The 20,000-nt window shown below is 32.6% G+C and overlaps 1 protein-coding gene across 5 annotated transcripts in view; it reads right to left on the bottom strand.

Moving 5' to 3' along the window:
* pip5k1cb (phosphatidylinositol-4-phosphate 5-kinase, type I, gamma b) overlaps positions 1-20,000 on the bottom strand; it is a 90,842-nt gene that overhangs the window by 47,280 nt on the left and 23,562 nt on the right. For all 5 annotated transcript variants that reach the window (XM_082173014.1, XM_082173012.1, XM_082173015.1 and 2 more), the window contains exons 2-4: positions 2,747-2,778; positions 2,416-2,508; positions 667-797 (exon numbers count right to left, since the gene is read on the bottom strand). In XM_082173014.1, the coding sequence (XP_082029140.1) occupies positions 667-797; positions 2,416-2,508; positions 2,747-2,778 (256 nt within the window). The remainder of the gene's footprint in view (positions 1-666; positions 798-2,415; positions 2,509-2,746; positions 2,779-20,000) is intronic.

The raw sequence follows: 20,000 nt of genomic DNA on the forward strand, positions 1-20,000 counted from the left end.
CATATTAGAATGATTTGTGAAGGATCATGTGACACTGAAGACTGGAGTAATGATGCTGAAAATTCAGCTTTGATCACAGGAATAAATTACAGTTTAAAATATATTAAAATAGAAAACAGTCATTTTAAATTGTCATAATATTTCACAATATTACTGTTTTTTTAATTGTTTTTTATCAAATAAATGCAGCCTTGGTGAGCAGAAGAGACTACTTTTAAAAACATTAAAAAATCTTACTGACCCCAAACTTTTGAACGGTAGTGTATATATATATATTTATGTGTATATATATTTACATATATGTTTATACAGTCAGTACTTATGTATATATATCCATACACACACACACACACACACACAAAATGCTTCAGAAATAAATGTGACTTTCTGACTTGGCTTGTATGCATATTCAGTGTGTATATATATATACATGTATATATAGCACTTGATGTTAGTGTGTAGAGTTACTACGCAAAAACATAATTTTTTTTAATGAAGTGTTTACTTTTGCAAGAGATGTCTGATGTTTTGCATGTTGTGTGTGTGTGTGTGTGTGTGTGTTTTGTGGTTTTGTGTGTAGAGTTTCAGGAAATGGAGTCATAGTTTCAGAGATTGTGTGTAAGCAGTTTGAAAGAAGCGTAAACCCCTGGCCTTGCTCCGACAGACCTGGGGAAGAAGATGCTCTCCACCACGTAGAAGTCTTGCATGAGGACGTCCCGCTCGGGTTTGGAGCTCAGGTTCCCCACGGTGTATCCGATGCCCAGCTGAATGGCTCCTTTCAGGGCAGACGAGGTCGTCTGGAGACACACGACACCAGTTAAACATCACACCAAATCACTGGATATCAGGAGGAACGATTCAAGAACAAGCTTTCCTGAAGCTCAAACAGTGGAGCGCTGGCGCTTGCAACGCCAAGGTCATGGGTTCGATTCCCAGGGAAAGCAAGAACTGATAATAATGTAAATGTGAACCTTGAAATGCAGTGTAAGTCGCTTTGGATAAAAGTGTCTGTCAAATGCATAAATGTAAATGTAAGAAGGATACAAATGATCAAATAGTAAACCACAAATATAAATACAGAATGTTTATTATATAATTTTTTTAAAATATATAAAAAATTGTTCTGTCAAATCTATTAATCGCAACATTACATTTTGTGTTTATAAAATATATTTGTGTATATATATATATATATGTGTGTGTGTGTGTGTGTGTATATACATATACACACACATCAAATATATATGTATATATGTAAGTATACACACACATATACAGTATATATATATATAGTATACACAGACATATGTTACAAGATATATTACACAAACTTTTAGATACGATTAATCTATTTGACGGCACCAAAAAAATATCATTTTTATACAAAATATATAAATATTTTAATAATATAAATACATAATAAATAATAAAATATTAAATAAATATAATTATATGTTTATTAAAAAAAAAATATATATATAAAAATATATAAAATAAGAATTAAAAAATATATATAAAACACTTTTTTTATATATAGATATTTATATATAAAATATATAATTATATATTTGGTAACAATTCACAATAAGGTAGCAATGAGTATTACATTTGTTAATAAATTAATACAATTAATTAATTATTTAAAATACAACAATGTTTATTGTTAATACATGTTAACTCCATTAAATAATTTTAACAGATACTTTATCTTTTGATCTTAATAATGTATTAGTAAATGCATTACTGGAGTTAATGTACCGAAAACTGAGGCGCTAAAAGGTTTAAAGCACCGTTTCCATATATAACCCAAAGTCCAAAACAGTTTGAGCTTAAGCTTTAATTAATGATGATTACTAAAATATATGAGACCCTGGACCACAAAACCAGTCACATGGGTACACTTTTTTAAATTGAGATTTATACATAACCTGAAAGCAGAATAAATAAGATTTCCATTGATGTGTGGTTTGTTAGGATAGGACAATATTTGGCCGAGATACAACTATTGAACATCTGGAATCTGAGGGTGCAAAAAAATTTAAACATTGAGAAAATCTCCTTTAAAGTTGTGCATTTATGTTCACGATTGTGCAGCATTCACTCACACAAATAAATGTTTTATATATTTACGGTAGGAAATTTACAAAAATATCCTCACGGAACATGATCTTTACTTAATATCCTAATGATTTTTGGCATAAAAGAAAAATTAATAATTTTGACCCATGCAACATATTGTTGGCTAAATTTACCCGTGCGACATGTGACTGGTGACGTGGAAAAGGCAATGAGAAATCGTTACCAGAGAGATTTCCAGTGCAGACACATTTGGACCCAGCTGTATATATATCAGCAGCCTGAAGTAAAAGATGAGAGAAACTGTGAAGAACAACTGAGACTGAGACTGAGACGCACCTTCTTGTACGTGGTCTCGCCGGACGCATCGACTCGCCTGTGGCCGATCTTCTTCTCGAGGCCAGAGACGGGCTGACACGAGGAAGACGGCATCTGAGGAGACACACACTGATGAGTTCATCTCAGAGACGTGGAGATCTGATGTCCACAACACTCTCACTGTGGGACCACTACAGACTCATTTTAACATTAAATCTCATTCATTTCTGAAAGCTCAGATCAATAACATATCCCTCTAAAATGAAACACTGAAGCGTTTAACTCTTCTCAAGATTGCATGCAGTAAAATTGTAGTTTTATGATGATTTATGGATGATGAACGATGCTTCACCTCGGTTAAGTGGGTCTTCTTAAGAGCAGCGTCTGAAACGACAGAGCAAGAGAAAGATATTAATCCCATTAATGTAATTAAATGCAGGTAAATGTCTTTGCTAATAAAACAATAAAAGATTCATTTAAACCACATAAAAGTCTGAGAAAATGCTCAGAACGCTTTGTTTTAAACACAACCTCATTAACCCAGCGAACAAAAATATATCCTTAGAACATTTTAAGTTAATTAAAATTAACTAAATTAAAACATTTAATTTAAATTTAATTTAAAGTTAATTAAAAGAGCCATTAAATGTTTTTACGAATGTTCATTGAATACTTAAAAAAATCCAGTATTCTAAACGTAAAAAAAATCTATAAAAAAAAAACATTATTGGTTATGCAAACATTACAGAAACATTCCATTTTAACGTTCAAATATTATTGGAATGTTACTTTTGAACGTTCAGTTTTTAAACGTTTCAAAAATGTTTTTTCTTGGTTATACGAACATTCCATTTGATTCTTCTTCAAACAACATTACGGGAATGTTACTTTTGAATCTGAACATTCTAAAACCAGTAACATTTAAAAAAAGGTTCCATTAATGATGTATAAGTGTTTTGTGCTAACGATCATCCCTGGTGACATCACTGATGATGCGTCTAGGGTTGCACCTGTGTAAGGTGTGTGTTAAAATCAGAGAACGCTCCCTAACGCTGTTAGCTGGGAAGTTGCATGTCTGATTCAATGAATGGCATCCAGTTATGATCTCAGAAATAAATATGGTAATTTCACATTTCATATGCAATTTTCTAAATAAATAATGTTTAAAATCGTGCAGTCGTCTCACTAGAAGTGGAAGGTCAAGTCAAGTGCATTGCATTGTGGGATACATTACCCACTCACATTTCGGGAACTATAATAGGTCACAGAAAATATGCATACTAACTGCAACAAACACACTGCAAAAACAGTCTTCCGAACACACACACTGGTTAATGTGTGAATAACATTCCAAGGACAAGCGGCGTGAGTCTGCAGCTCTCGGATGCCTAGCGGTTATTTCACACTGCGCTTTCCTCACACATGTTTCTGTGTCACTGCATTCAAGGGGAGGGGGCGGAGCCACTGACAAGCCAACCTGTCAATCACTCCTGCGCACGTGCCGGCGCCGAATCAAAGAACCTGACCTGCTTTACACCCGACACCAGCGGGATATCTCAGAGCTGGGAATTAGAGCAGCAATGCAGCACTGACAACAAACAACAGTGGGTTTAATCTTCATTTCATGCTGGAACACGACTGAATCTCCTCAACACGTGGCCAGGGCATATTTTTAAGTGCAAAATCTAAAGAAAATGATATTTTTCATAATGAAAATCAAGCTTATTTTAGGACCATTAGCACTTCATTTAAAGCCTTTATGTATAATGCATTATAAAGGTATTCACAATGTACATTATAATGCATTATAGTCTTGTTACATCTGAAATTGGTTGTTTGTCGTGTATTTTAATGCATTCTACTTTCTGAAGGTGTAACAATGTCTAAGCTTTATAACTGTGGTAACAGCTATTCATGAGATCATAATAAGGTGCATTATATGGCATAATTAATGCATTAAAAATACTTTTATAATGCATCACACATAAAGGCTTCAAGTAAAGTGTTACCAAGTGTTTTTGCACTGTGACATTATTTTAATGACGTTTAAACACATTTTCCCCTCCAGTGTTGATTCTCTCCACTAATGCAATTATTATTAAAGTACAAAAAATAACTAATATGATGCACAAATACTCACTATTTAGATAGTAAATCATTTTTGTTTCCAGGGAAAATGTATTTAATTGTCATGAAAATAATGTCAAAATTATAAAAAATTATAAAAAATAAATAAAAAAAGCTTTATACAGTATATGATCTTTTTTGTTTATTTTGATGTTGAGGTTAAATATGATCTGGACAGATTCTGTGAGATCAAGAATATCCTCTGTAAAGCTTTAAGTGTGTGTGTGTGTGTGTGTGTGTGTGTGTGTGTGTGTGTGTGTGTTGATAGCAGATGCAGTATTGTTAACGGTCACTCGTGGAGGTTTTAAGTGTGTGTGTGTGTGTGTGTGTTTTGTTGATGGTAGCTCGTGGAGGTTTTGTGTGTGTGTGTGTGTGTGTGTGTGTGTGTGTGTGTGTGTGTGTGTGTGTGTGTGTATTGTTGATGGTCGCTCGTGGAGGTTTTAAGTGTGTGTGTGTGTGTGTGTGTGTGTGTGTGTATTGTTGATGGTCGCTCGTGGAGGTTTTAAGTGTGTGTGTGTGTGTGTGTATTGTTGATGGTCGCTCGTGGAGGTTTTAAGTGTGTGTGTGTGTGTGTGTGTGTGTGTGTGTGTGTGTGTGTGTGTGTGTGTGTGTGTGTGTGTGTATTGTTGATGGTCGCTCGTGGAGGTTTTAAGTGTGTGTGTGTGTGTGTGTATTGTTGATGGTCGCTCGTGGAGGTTTTAAGTGTGTGTACTCGTCTATCTATCTAACAGGGGACCTTGGTGTCGTTACACACTCACTAACAGGGGACCGTCGAGCCAAGTGGGGACATTTTTCAAGTCCCCTGTTGGTCATGCTTTAAAACATGTTAAAATCAGCCAAAACACGCTCTGGTTAATTTTGTACATTTTTGACCAAGTGGGGACTTACATGTGTGTGTGTGTTTAAGTCCATACTCAGCAGCGCTCCTGTAGGCTGGAGCAGGAATTGCAGTGGCCCATTAACACACGTCGTTCACACTTCTCTATTGTCTGAATGGCTGCTGTCCTAGAGAGGCTCTGAGACTGTAGAGCTGCTGTTTAACTGCTTCAGTAACACTTTATAATAACTGCACGCTATTAATCATTAGTTAAGCATTAGTAAAGAGTTCATTCATTTATAAAGCATTAATATACACTAATAAGCAGTATATAAATGCAGTTATAAATGCTTTATTCCTGTTTTAAAAGCATATCTATAATGTGTTTAATAATTGTATTTTCATACTTTATTAATGATCAATTTATCATTTCTAAATGAAGTATAGCATCATTTACAAAGCAGTTATTTAGGAGTTGTCAGTGGTTCATAAGATCCCTTAGAAAGTGTGAGTAAATGATTAAACTAATTCAATGTACATTCATACATCATACACTTATTATTCAGACATATAGTAATAGTTACTTAGTGTGTTAATAAATGCTTTATTAACATGTATTTCTACTGTAGTTCAGGTAGTTATAAAGCATTTAGTAGAGGTCAGTTCACAATTTTTTGTGAGCTCATCTAAAGTGAGGACTAGTTATGCTAGTTATGTAGGAGATTTAAAGGCTGTTAATATTTCTATGTTCTCTATCATTGTGTTGTGTTGTGTTTGTTTCCTTTTTCTGTTTAGAAGATAACTGAGTCTTTAAATCTCCTTTATAAATGCTTTACTAGGCATAACTAGTCCTCACTTTTGCTCACAAAATAGTGAACTGACCACTACTAAATGCTTTATAACTCCCTGAATCTACTACATTTACTCACACTTTCTAAGTGATCTTATTAATCACTGACAACTCCTAAATAACTGCTTTGTAAATAATGCTATACTTAATTTAGAAATGATAAATTGATAATTAATAAAGTATGAAAATACAATTATTAAACACATTATAGATATCCTTATAAATCAATAATACAGCATTTAAAGCTGTATTTATAAACGGCTTATTAATGTCTGCTTTATGAATTATGATTTAACTGTTTACTAATGCTTAACTAATGATTAATTAAATGCAGTTATTATAAAGGGTTACCATATATATATTATATAATATTTTTCAGAATATAACTTCAAATATGCATTTTTTTATAAAAAAAATAAATAAAAAAACATGCCAAGAGGGGATCTACAACTCAATGTTATAATTATAATGTAATTATTATTATATTATAAAGGTATTAATAATGCGACAGATAGTATTGGCTGCCTATTAATTAAAACATCATTTCTACAAAAAAAAAAAAAAAAAAAAAATCAATAGACATGTCCTTATTTTTCTGTTTCCTTTGTTTCTAGGATGTTGATGTACAGAGAAAGTCAGTGTTTGAAATATTGCTCAATTTAAATGCAACCAAACATATGTCGTTCGTTACCATCCAACAGTGGACCTTTCTTTAAGATCTAATTCAAAACTTTTGAGTTGACTTGCTGCATCTGGTCATTTTGAAGAAACAAAAATTAAATCATTTTTTTCATAATATAACTTTAAAAAAAATAAAATAAAAAAAAATAAACATGCCAAGATTGAATCTCAACTCTGAACGATCTCTACCTATACAACAGTGGACTCACAATAGCCTGCAATGGAACTGTGTGTGTGTGTGAATAGTTAAGTATGTCTTTATTTTGTAACTATAAGTTATATATATATATTTATATATAGGCCTTCATAGATACTTTCTATGCTTGGTTATGCAGTCCCTAACAATTTACTTGCCATTGTTATGTGCCATTGCACTCACACATACATGTCTATATTACTAACAGACCAATGTCGCTCTACACTGGCCAAGTGAGGACTCAATGAACGATGTCTATCTATACAAGTGAGGACTTGAACAGTGTGTGTGTGTGTGTGTGTGTGTGTGTGTGTGAACAGTGAAGTGAACTGGCAGTGAAGTCTGTCTTCATTATGTATATATAGTATATTATATAGTATATTATATATTATGCCTTTTATCAGTCATAATATTTGTTTATTTTATTTAACACTTATTTTCTCTCTTCATAGATACTTTCTATGTTTGGTTATGCAGTCCCTTTAGGGTTTATAGGATTAATCAAACAGAAATAGCTCTTTAAGGTAACGATTTCAGGTCACTATAGTGACCTATATTTAGTATAGTGTAAAGCATACTTTATACAGTGAATAATGATTTTATTAATCAAAATGAACTTCGCGTCCCCAGTTGGATGGTAAAGAACGATACGTGTTTGGCTGCTTTGTACATTTCTTGCCATCACAAACACACTGTAAAGATTTTGGAGGTCAATCTCAAAATGTTATGTCGAAAAACTAAAGTGCAATAAATAATACACGCTTTAGGGTCTGTTTACACGACATCATTTTCAACTGAAAACTGAAAACGTTTTGGCCGTTCATTTCAACGAAAATGCCATTTTGGGGGCCTGACAATGAAAGCTTTTGAAAACGAGTTTTTGTGAGCTCATCTAAAGTGAGGACTAGTTATGCCTTGTAAAGCATTTATAAAGGAGATTTAAGGCGAGACACGGCAGGCAAAAACATCGATTTTTCATGCAGTGGTCAGTTTTGAGATTTTGGCCGAGTTTACTCCTTCAATATGTATTCTTTCAAGCTGCTATAAAGAAAACGCTGAAAATATACATTACGATGTTTATTTTATTACATTTTGTTTACTTGCGGCAGTAAGTTTGTCCCGAATTTACCAGGAAGTTAGTATTCCAACGCGACACGCCGAGCTCAGTCTGTTCACTGAAGTCTGTCATGTCCGGGATTGTTGTAAAGCTCTGAGTCTCCCGCACAACACTATGTAACCCAAATATGGGCATTTCCTTTCTATCAGTAACCAATCGTGAATGTCCAAAGGGGGATTTAAAGCTAACAACGAAATCTCATTTAGAGCTATTAAATCTTTAACTGCCGTTTTCTCAAAATAATTTTTTTTGCGTTTTTTTGTCATTCTCCAGTAGAAACATCTCAGCCTATGTAGCACCTATGTACACCAAACTTTCCAGTTATACACTTAGCATTATTCTGAAGATCTGTTCAGAGGGATTTGTTAATAAATCATTCCTGGCCTGATTTATGTGGCATTTTAATAAAAAAAAATGTTGAAAATCGATATTTTAAGGCTATGGACAGTATATTTTGATTTCCTAGGTAATGAAAGCATATATCCTGAAATCCCTCTGAACATCTTTTTTCATCTTGTGTGTAATCAAAATGAAAAAATAATTTTGCGTCTGGCTTTATCATATTTTCAGATATATCTACTGAAAAAATATGCAAAATTGCACATATTTTAATGAGATAATACCTAATTTGCATAATTAAACATAAACATTTCAAAAACTTGTAAAACATTTTTTTTATGAACTTGTGTAAGTAATGAACTGAGGAAGTTTCATGGTGATATCTATTATTTTAAAATTTTACCCTATTCACCTGTAGTGTCTCGCCTTAAAGGCTGTTAATATTTCTATGTTCTCTATCGTGTTGTGTTTGTTTCCTTTTTCTGTTTAGAAGATAACTGAGTCTTTAAATCTCCTTTATAAATTATTTACAAAGCATAACTAGTCCTCACTTTAGATGAGCTCGCAAAATAGTGAACTGACCACTACTAAATGCTTTATAACTGCCTGAATCTACTACATTTACTCACACTTTCTAAGTGATCTTATTAATCACTGTAAACACCTAAATAACTGATTTGTAAATAATGCTATACTTCATTTAGAAATGATAAATTGATTTAATAAAGTATGAAAATGCAATTATTAAACACATTATAGATATGCTTCTAACTCAATAATACAGCGTTTAAAGGTGTATTTATAAACTGCTTACTAATGTCTGCTTTATGAATTATGATTTATCTGTTTACCAATGCTTAACTAATGATTAATAGGATGCAGTTTTTATAAAGGGTTACCATATATATTATATTATATTTCTCAAAATATAACTTCAAATTTGCATTTTTTTTTATTAAAAAAAAAAGCATGCCAAGAGGGGATCTGCAACTAAATGTTATAATTATAATGTAATTATTATTATATTAAGATATTAATAATGCGACTGATAGTATTGGCTGCCTATTAATTAAAACATAATTTCTACTCTTAAAAAAAATCAATAGACATGTCCTTATTTTTCTGTTTCCTTTGTTTCTAGGATGTTGATGTACAGAGAAAGTCAGTGTTTGAAATATTGCTCAATTTAAATGCAACAAAACATATGTCGTTCGTTACCATCCAACAGTGGACCTTTCTTTAAGATCTAATTCAAAACTTTTGAGTTGACTTGCTGCATCTGGTCATTTTGAAGAAACAAAAATTAAATCATTTTTTTCATAATATAACTTTAAAAAAATCAAAATTAAAAAAATTTAAAAAATTAAACATGCCAAGATTGAATCTCAACTCTGAACGATCTCTACCTATACAACAGTGGACTCACAATAGCCTGCAATGGAACTGTGTGTGTGTGTGTGTGTGTGTGTGTGTGTGAACAGTTAAGTATGTCTTTATTTTGTAACTATAAGTTATATATATTTATATATAGGCCTTCATAGATACTTTCTATGCTTGGTTATGCAGTCCCTAACAATTTACTTGCCATTGTTATGTGCCATTGCACTCACACATACATGTCTATATTACTAACAGACCAATGTCGCTCTACATTGGCCAAGTGAGGACTCAATGAACGATGTCTATCTATACAAGTGAGGACTTGAACAGTGTGTGTGTGTGTGTGTGTGTGTGAACAGTGAAGTGAACTGGCAGTGAAGTCTGTCTTCATTATGTATATATAGTATATTATATAGTATATTATATATTATGCCTTTTATCACTCATTTTGAAAACGATGCCTTTACCATCTGCATGTAAACAACATAAACGTGAATTTGTGAAATTGTTACGTCATTCCAACCCGGTCACACTAAATGCGTCTCTATAGCACACATTGTGTTTATTGTGCAATTTATACGTGCATATGATAGGCATGGGTGGGTTTAGGGTAGGTTTAGTAGTGGTGTGTAATATGTAATATGTATTATATGTTTGGTTAGGATTAGTTTTGTAGGATGTGTGTGTATTACACTCAATAAAGTGCGTATTATATGCATGTAAAAAAATATATTTTCGCGTAAAAATTGCACGATAAACACAATGCGTGCCATAGAGATGCATTTTCATGACATCAGGCAGGTCATGCACAAGTATATAACATGGTCACATGCGTACTTATCATCACGTGTTCACATGTTCATGAGTATTTGAGTTTTTTTTTTTTTTTTTTTTTTTTGACAAAGTAAGAAAGGTTTGGGGTGTGCTTTTAGATGGGCCTTTAAAATTTGACAAACAAATATCTTCAGTAACTGGATCTAGTTTCTATCAACTCCGTCTTTTGTCTAAAATTAAACACTTCCTAACTGACAAAACACTAGAGATGGCTGTTCATGCTTTTATTACTTCCCATTTAGACTACAGCAACTCATTGTATTGCGGTATTTCCAAGTCACAAATCGCTCGCCTTCAACTGGTCCAAAATGCTGCAGCAAGATTTATTCACAAAAGTAGTAAATATAATCACATGATGATGATGATACATTTTATTTATATTGCGCTTTTCTGCTTTACATATAGCCTCACATTCAAGCTGGGGGCAAGCTGGGGCCAGTTGTACTGTTAGAGGGGCCAGTTTAGACCTTATTGTTGTCATATCATTTTCTGCACTGCACTATAGGCATTAACAGGCAAAATACCATGATTACCAATCATTCAACAATGTATTTGCATTGCCATTATATATTTTAAATTTGCATTACATATTCAGAATCAGTCACATTAACTGCATTCTACGATTTTTGTGTTTTTTTTGCAAAAAGATCAGCAAATTCATCTAGATTTAAGGCCTTTGCCCTCCTTGACTCAATACTTAGAACACCTAAATTGCTTAATCTGTCATCTGACATTGTGGACCTGAGATAGGTTTTCACCAGCTTTAGTGCATACAATATAATATACAATTAAATTATGCTTATTTTAAATGTATTGTGCAGGCTAGGTATAAAAAATATAGGAAAAACCATGATAATATGAAACGCTTCAAAACAGAGCGCACAAAGCGCGTATGCGCATCGCGGGTGCAGAATGATGTGCTCAAAGCAACATGGAGTCACAGTGTTCAGCGCTGCACAAGTGCGCATTTAAAAGTTCACGGCACAAAGCGAAGAAATTTCGAGCGCACAAATCCTAGTGTAGCCTATATCTGTCCAACAGTTTATTGATCATTTGTTTCTTCACATAGTGAAGTTTTAAATTCCAGTTATTGTGCGTTTGATGCCGATTCATAGTCCTTGTGGTGTGAACAGGCACACGGTAGCGAGTCGTTTTAAAACAGCAACAAACATAAAATACAAATACACAAAATAAAGTCATTTTATGCAAATCCACAGCCTTTTATCTACAGATCAAGCATTATAATGTGTATATATCATATTGGAGAGAGTTTTACCGTGCATATATATAACATAATATAAATTAACATTACAAAAGTTAATGATAGTACATTTCAAATACCTAAAAATTGACAATTAAGTGATTTTGTTCGAGTCAAAAATATTACTTAACATTAATGAACCAACGGTACACATTTTTTACTTTAGCAATCTTATGGGTTGTGGTCTCTCAGACATTGGCAGTAATAAAAATACAATAAAAACATAGTTTCCCTTTGGACTTAAATTACATATCTTTGTGGTATACGGTAGAAATATTGCACATTTCAGTCTAGCTTAGGTTTTTAAAATAAATAACACAGTCTTGGAAATAATATGTAAGCATGTGCAAATAAGCCTGTATAGTAAATCAAGTTCTGTTGGTCTTTGTGTTTAAGTGAGAAATTAATTCATTTAAATTGAAAGATCTCAATGTTTATAAGATCTTTCAATTATGTTTAACAGTTTTGAGCGTATAAAAGAGTGTATAAAAATGGGCTCTGAGTTTTGGCAGTGGTTGTGTCTAAGTGAAATATGTAGTTTGGAAGATGTAGTCACTGAATGCATTAATACAACATTGAATGACACAGACATTTGCAACACTTCTACAGTAATACCGTAGTAAAATATTTTCAGAATCTAAAAAATTAAATACTATCAAAACAATTAGATGTAGCTGAACACATACAGGTATTAATCTTTCAGTTTCATCACCATCTATAAAAAGGGGAAACTTGGGGGAAATGTGTACTGTACTGTAAACAATGACCATGTGACATAAAATGCTGTGAATTCTGAACAACAGAAAACAGCAGAAATATGTTAGAATTCTACCCGTTATTTGTGTGTTTTTTTATTTAACGTGTGTTTTTGGGGGGTAAAACCTTTTCTAGTGTTCTGGAAGAATGAGTTGATCTGAGAATGAAGTTTCAGTGCATTTTGAATGTGAAATGAACTGCTGTCAAGCTGCAAGTTGGTTTGGAGAAGATATCATGGTCTTTTAACCTGATATCATTTAAGACATCATTTAAGACTGTGGTATAAATGATTGAATGATTTAACCATAACTCATTACTATCCTTGATATTCTAAAATAGGTATTTTTCATGTGTATGTAGACTAGGCTGTGTATATTGAGTTGTTGCACTTCCCCCCCACACGCAATTTACATATCAATGCAGGAAGGCCTTAAAGGCCAGTGTTTTTCTTAGGTGAGAAAACTGGCCAACAACCCCCAGAGTCCTGTTACCAATATCTGTGCAACTTCTCAAATACACTAGAATAAACTAGAGAAAACGCTGGGATTTACCCTGCCAAATTAAATTAAATTACAGGTTTTTACAATCGCTATGACACATTTCTCAATATTTAGGTACATTTTCAAAACTCTTCACTCAGTTCTCCTAACCAACTTACAGCTTGACAGCAGTTCATTTCACAATCAAAATGCACTGAAACTTCATGTCTCAGATCAACTCATTCTTCCAGAACATTAGAAAAGGTTTCACCCATACACTTAGTGATACACTTTGTCACACATAAAACAAAAAAACACAAACAACAGGAGCATTACACAATGTTTTCTTTTGTAAAATGCTTTCATAAAACAAGCATGACACTATCTACTGTTTATAATTCACTGCAGTTGATGTTACATAATCCTTTTTGATTACAGCCCAGTTATCATCTATGATAATATTGAGCAGGTGGATACCTATAAGTATCTAGGTGTGGTCATTGATCGTTCATTTACTTGGAAAGCCCACATTGATTATCTTTGTTCAAAATTCCGGCAACGATTGTATTTTTTTAAGAAGACTTAGGCTGTTCGGTGTAAATCAGAGAATTATGCAATTATTTCATTATGCCGTTTAGGTAGTCTTTTAAATTATAGGATGCAAACTTCATATGGCAATCTTTCGGTCCAATTAAAATCACAGCTTGCATGTCTTGTGAAAACTGCAATGTAAGTTATGGGTGTAAGAGAGTACTCATCATCACTTCAATCAATTTACGAATCGTGGATTTTTAAAAAAATGCACAGACAATAGTGAGTGATTCAAGCCATGTTTTATTTCCAATGTATCAGCTTCTGCCATCATGGAGACGGTATAGAGTCCCACTGAGTAAGAGTAACCGTTAGAGTATCTATTAATATGTTAAATAGCAAGATGTAGTTATACATATATGTAGTTTTAAACTCTTTTTGGTTTGTGTGTGTATGTATATGTTGTGTACTAATGCAGCTTTGAGTCCAAGACAAATTTCCTGAAAAAGGACAATAAAGTAAAGTATACTAACAAACTAACTTTTTAACATTACTGTACTAAAATATTCCTAAGTTTCCCCTTTTGTATAGATGGTGATGAAAATGAAAGACTAACACTTACATCTAATTATTTTGATATTATTATATTTTAGAATCAGAATATCTATTTCAATGTGATATTACTGAAATTAATTTTTAACAGTTTAACAGTACTATTATTATTAACAGTTTTAAAAAGAGTATGTAAACGTGCAAATTAGCCTGTATAGAACATAAAGTTCTGTTGGTGTTTGTGTTTAAGAATAATTAATGTAAATGGAACAAAATGCATTCAATGACATCTTTCAAAGCAGTGATCCACAGTTTAGCTCACATAGACGGAAGGTGTGATCACTGTGTGAAGAGAGTTTTGAAAAAGTGACTTTAGAATTGGGAAACTTACATTTTATTTGTGTTTGGAATAATCATTAATTTAGTTTCATTGTAAACATAGTGCTAAACAAGTAAACAAGATTTTATATTTAAATATTATATTATAATATATAATACTGATTTCAGAATTGTGCAAGGTGTATTTTCCGGAATCTCTGTGTGAACGGAGCTTATGTGAGCCAAACTGTGGATCATTTATTATTGCTTTGGCAAAAAAAAAAAAATGTATTTCTCACTTAACACAAACACCAACAGACATTTATGTTCTATACAGGCCAATTTGCAGATGTTTACATTCTCTAATCAAAACTGATGTTCAAAACCTAATATTTAAATTCTGAATCTAAAAAAAACAAAAACAAAAAAATTATATTTAACTAAACACCTATACAAGTGTTAATCTCAGTTTCATATTTTTGTACAGTATTGTAAACGTGGATAATGTAACATTAACTGCAGTGAACAGTAGATAGTGTAATTCTTGTTTTATTTATTTTTTAAATACATTTTTACAAAAGAAAACTTTACAAAATAAATTTGGCAGGGTAAATCCCAGCGTTTTCTCTAGTTTATTCTAGTGTATTTGAGAAGTTGCACAGATATTGGTAACAGGACTCTGGGGGTTGTTGGCCAGTTTTCTCACCTAAGAAAAACACTGGCCTTTAAGGCCTTCCTGCATTGATATGTAAATTGCGTGTGGGGGGGAAGTGCAACAACTCAATATACACAGCCTAGTCTACATACACATGAAAAATACCTATTTTAGAATATCAAGGATAGTAATGAGTTATGGTTAAATCATTCAATCATTTATACCACAGTCTTAAATGATGTCTTAAATGATATCAGGTTAAAAGACCATGATATCTTCTCCAAACCAACTTGCAGCTTGACAGCAGTTCATTTCACATTCAAAATGCACTGAAACTTCATTCTCAGATCAACTCATTCTTCCAGAACACTAGAAAAGGTTTTACCCCCCAAAAACACACGTTAAATAAAAAAACACACAAATAACGGGTAGAATTCTAACATATTTCTGCTGTTTTCTGTTGTTCAGAATTCACAGCATTTTATGTCACATGGTCATTGTTTACAGTACAGTACACATTTCCCCCAAGTTTCCCCTTTTTATAGATGGTGATGAAACTGAAAGATTAATACCTGTATGTGTTCAGCTACATCTAATTGTTTTGATAGTATTTAATTTTTTAGATTCTGAAAATATTTTACTACGGTATTACTGTAGAAGTGTTGCAAATGTCTGTGTCATTCAATGTTGTATTAATGCATTCAGTGACTACATCTTCCAAACTACATATTTCACTTAGACACAACCACTGCCAAAACTCAGAGCCCATTTTTATACACTCTTTTATACGCTCAAAACTGTTAAACATAATTGAAAGATCTTATAAACATTGAGATCTTTCAATTTAAATGAATTAATTTCTCACTTAAACACAAAGACCAACAGAACTTGATTTACTATACAGGCTTATTTGCACATGCTTACATATTATTTCCAAGACTGTGTTATTTATTTTAAAAACCTAAGCTAGACTGAAATGTGCAATATTTCTACCGTATACCACAAAGATATGTAATTTAAGTCCAAAGGGAAACTATGTTTTTATTGTATTTTTATTACTGCCAATGTCTGAGAGACCACAACCCATAAGATTGCTAAAGTAAAAAATGTGTACCGTTGGTTCATTAATGTTAAGTAATATTTTTGACTCGAACAAAATCACTTAATTGTCAATTTTTAGGTATTTGAAATGTACTATCATTAACTTTTGTAATGTTAATTTATATTATGTTATATATATGCACGGTAAAACTCTCTCCAATATGATATATACACATTATAATGCTTGATCTGTAGATAAAAGGCTGTGGATTTGCATAAAATGACTTTATTTTGTGTATTTGTATTTTATGTTTGTTGCTGTTTTAAAACGACTCGCTACCGTGTGCCTGTTCACACCACAAGGACTATGAATCGGCATCAAACGCACAATAACTGGAATTTAAAACTTCACTATGTGAAGAAACAAATGATCAATAAACTGTTGGACAGATATAGGCTACACTAGGATTTGTGCGCTCGAAATTTCTTCGCTTTGTGCCGTGAACTTTTAAATGCGCACTTGTGCAGCGCTGAACACTGTGACTCCATGTTGCTTTGAGCACATCATTCTGCACCCGCGATGCGCATACGCGCTTTGTGCGCTCTGTTTTGAAGCGTTTCATATTATCATGGTTTTTCCTATATTTTTTATACCTAGCCTGCACAATACATTTAAAATAAGCATAATTTAATTGTATATTATATTGTATGCACTAAAGCTGGTGAAAACCTATCTCAGGTCCACAATGTCAGATGACAGATTAAGCAATTTAGGTGTTCTAAGTATTGAGTCAAGGAGGGCAAAGGCCTTAAATCTAGATGAATTTGCTGATCTTTTTGCAAAAAAAACACAAAAATCGTAGAATGCAGTTAATGTGACTGATTCTGAATATGTAATGCAAATTTAAAATATATAATGGCAATGCAAATACATTGTTGAATGATTGGTAATCATGGTATTTTGCCTGTTAATGCCTATAGTGCAGTGCAGAAAATGATATGACAACAATAAGGTCTAAACTGGCCCCTCTAACAGTACAACTGGCCCCAGCTTGCCCCCAGCTTGAATGTGAGGCTATATGTAAAGCAGAAAAGCGCAATATAAATAAAATGTATCATCATCATCATGTGATTATATTTACTACTTTTGTGAATAAATCTTGCTGCAGCATTTTGGACCAGTTGAAGGCGAGCGATTTGTGACTTGGAAATACCGCAATACAATGAGTTGCTGTAGTCTAAATGGGAAGTAATAAAAGCATGAACAGCCATCTCTAGTGTTTTGTCAGTTAGGAAGTGTTTAATTTTAGACAAAAGACGGAGTTGATAGAAACTAGATCCAGTTACTGAAGATATTTGTTTGTCAAATTTTAAAGGCCCATCTAAAAGCACACCCCAAACCTTTCTTACTTTGTCAAAAAAAAAAAAAAAAAAAAAAAACTCAAATACTCATGAACATGTGAACACGTGATGATAAGTACGCATGTGACCATGTTATATACTTGTGCATGACCTGCCTGATGTCATGAAAATGCATCTCTATGGCACGCATTGTGTTTATCGTGCAATTTTTACGCGAAAATATATTTTTTTACATGCATATAATACGCACTTTATTGAGTGTAATACACACACATCCTACAAAACTAATCCTAACCAAACATATAATACATATTACATATTACACACCACTACTAAACCTACCCTAAACCCACCCATGCCTATCATATGCACGTATAAATTGCACAATAAACACAATGTGTGCTATAGAGACGCATTTAGTGTGACCGGGTTGGAATGACGTAACAATTTCACAAATTCACGTTTATGTTGTTTACATGCAGATGGTAAAGGCATCGTTTTCAAAATGAGTGATAAAAGGCATAATATATAATATACTATATAATATACTATATATACATAATGAAGACAGACTTCACTGCCAGTTCACTTCACTGTTCACACACACACACACACACACTGTTCAAGTCCTCACTTGTATAGATAGACATCGTTCATTGAGTCCTCACTTGGCCAGTGTAGAGCGACATTGGTCTGTTAGTAATATAGACATGTATGTGTGAGTGCAATGGCACATAACAATGGCAAGTAAATTGTTAGGGACTGCATAACCAAGCATAGAAAGTATCTATGAAGGCCTATATATAAATATATATAACTTATAGTTACAAAATAAAGACATACTTAACTGTTCACACACACACACACACACACACACACACACACACACACACAGTTCCATTGCAGGCTATTGTGAGTCCACTGTTGTATAGGTAGAGATCGTGCAGAGTTGAGATTCAATCTTGGCATGTTTAATTTTTTAAATTTTTTTAATTTTGATTTTTTTAAAGTTATATTATGAAAAAAATGATTTAATTTTTGTTTCTTCAAAATGACCAGATGCAGCAAGTCAACTCAAAAGTTTTGAATTAGATCTTAAAGAAAGGTCCACTGTTGGATGGTAACGAACGACATATGTTTTGTTGCATTTAAATTGAGCAATATTTCAAACACTGACTTTCTCTGTACATCAACATCCTAGAAACAAAGGAAACAGAAAAATAAGGACATGTCTATTGATTTTTTTTAAGAGTAGAAATTATGTTTTAATTAATAGGCAGCCAATACTATCAGTCGCATTATTAATATCTTAATATAATAATAATTACATTATAATTATAACATTTAGTTGCAGATCCCCTCTTGGCATGCTTTTTTTTTTAATAAAAAAAAATGCAAATTTGAAGTTATATTTTGAGAAATATAATATAATATATATGGTAACCCTTTATAAAAACTGCATCCTATTAATCATTAGTTAAGCATTGGTAAACAGATAAATCATAATTCATAAAGCAGACATTAGTAAGCAGTTTATAAATACACCTTTAAACGCTGTATTATTGAGTTAGAAGCATATCTATAATGTGTTTAATAATTGCATTTTCATACTTTATTAAATCAATTTATCATTTCTAAATGAAGTATAGCATTATTTACAAATCAGTTATTTAGGTGTTTACAGTGATTAATAAGATCACTTAGAAAGTGTGAGTAAATGTAGTAGATTCAGGCAGTTATAAAGCATTTAGTAGTGGTCAGTTCACTATTTTGCGAGCTCATCTAAAGTGAGGACTAGTTATGCTTTGTAAATAATTTATAAAGGAGATTTAAAGACTCAGTTATCTTCTAAACAGAAAAAGGAAACAAACACAACACGATAGAGAACATAGAAATATTAACAGCCTTTAAATCTCCTTTATAAATGCTTTACAAGGCATAACTAGTCCTCACTTTAGATGAGCTCACAAAAACTCGTTTTCAAAAGCTTTCATTGTCAGGCCCCCAAAATGGCATTTTCGTTGAAATGAACGGCCAAAACGTTTTCAGTTTTCAGTTGAAAATGATGTCGTGTAAACAGACCCTAAAGCGTGTATTATTTATTGCACTTTAGTTTTTCGACATAACATTTTGAGATTGACCTCCAAAATCTTTACAGTGTGTTTGTGATGGCAAGAAATGTACAAAGCAGCCAAACACGTATCGTTCTTTACCATCCAACTGGGGACGCGAAGTTCATTTTGATTAATAAAATCATTATTCACTGTATAAAGTATGCTTTACACTATACTAAATATAGGTCACTATAGT

The sequence above is a fragment of the Leuciscus leuciscus genome (genome assembly GCF_965113295.1).
Source record: "Leuciscus leuciscus genome assembly, chromosome: 6".
In the NCBI taxonomy this organism is placed as follows: Eukaryota; Metazoa; Chordata; class Actinopteri; order Cypriniformes; family Leuciscidae; genus Leuciscus; species Leuciscus leuciscus.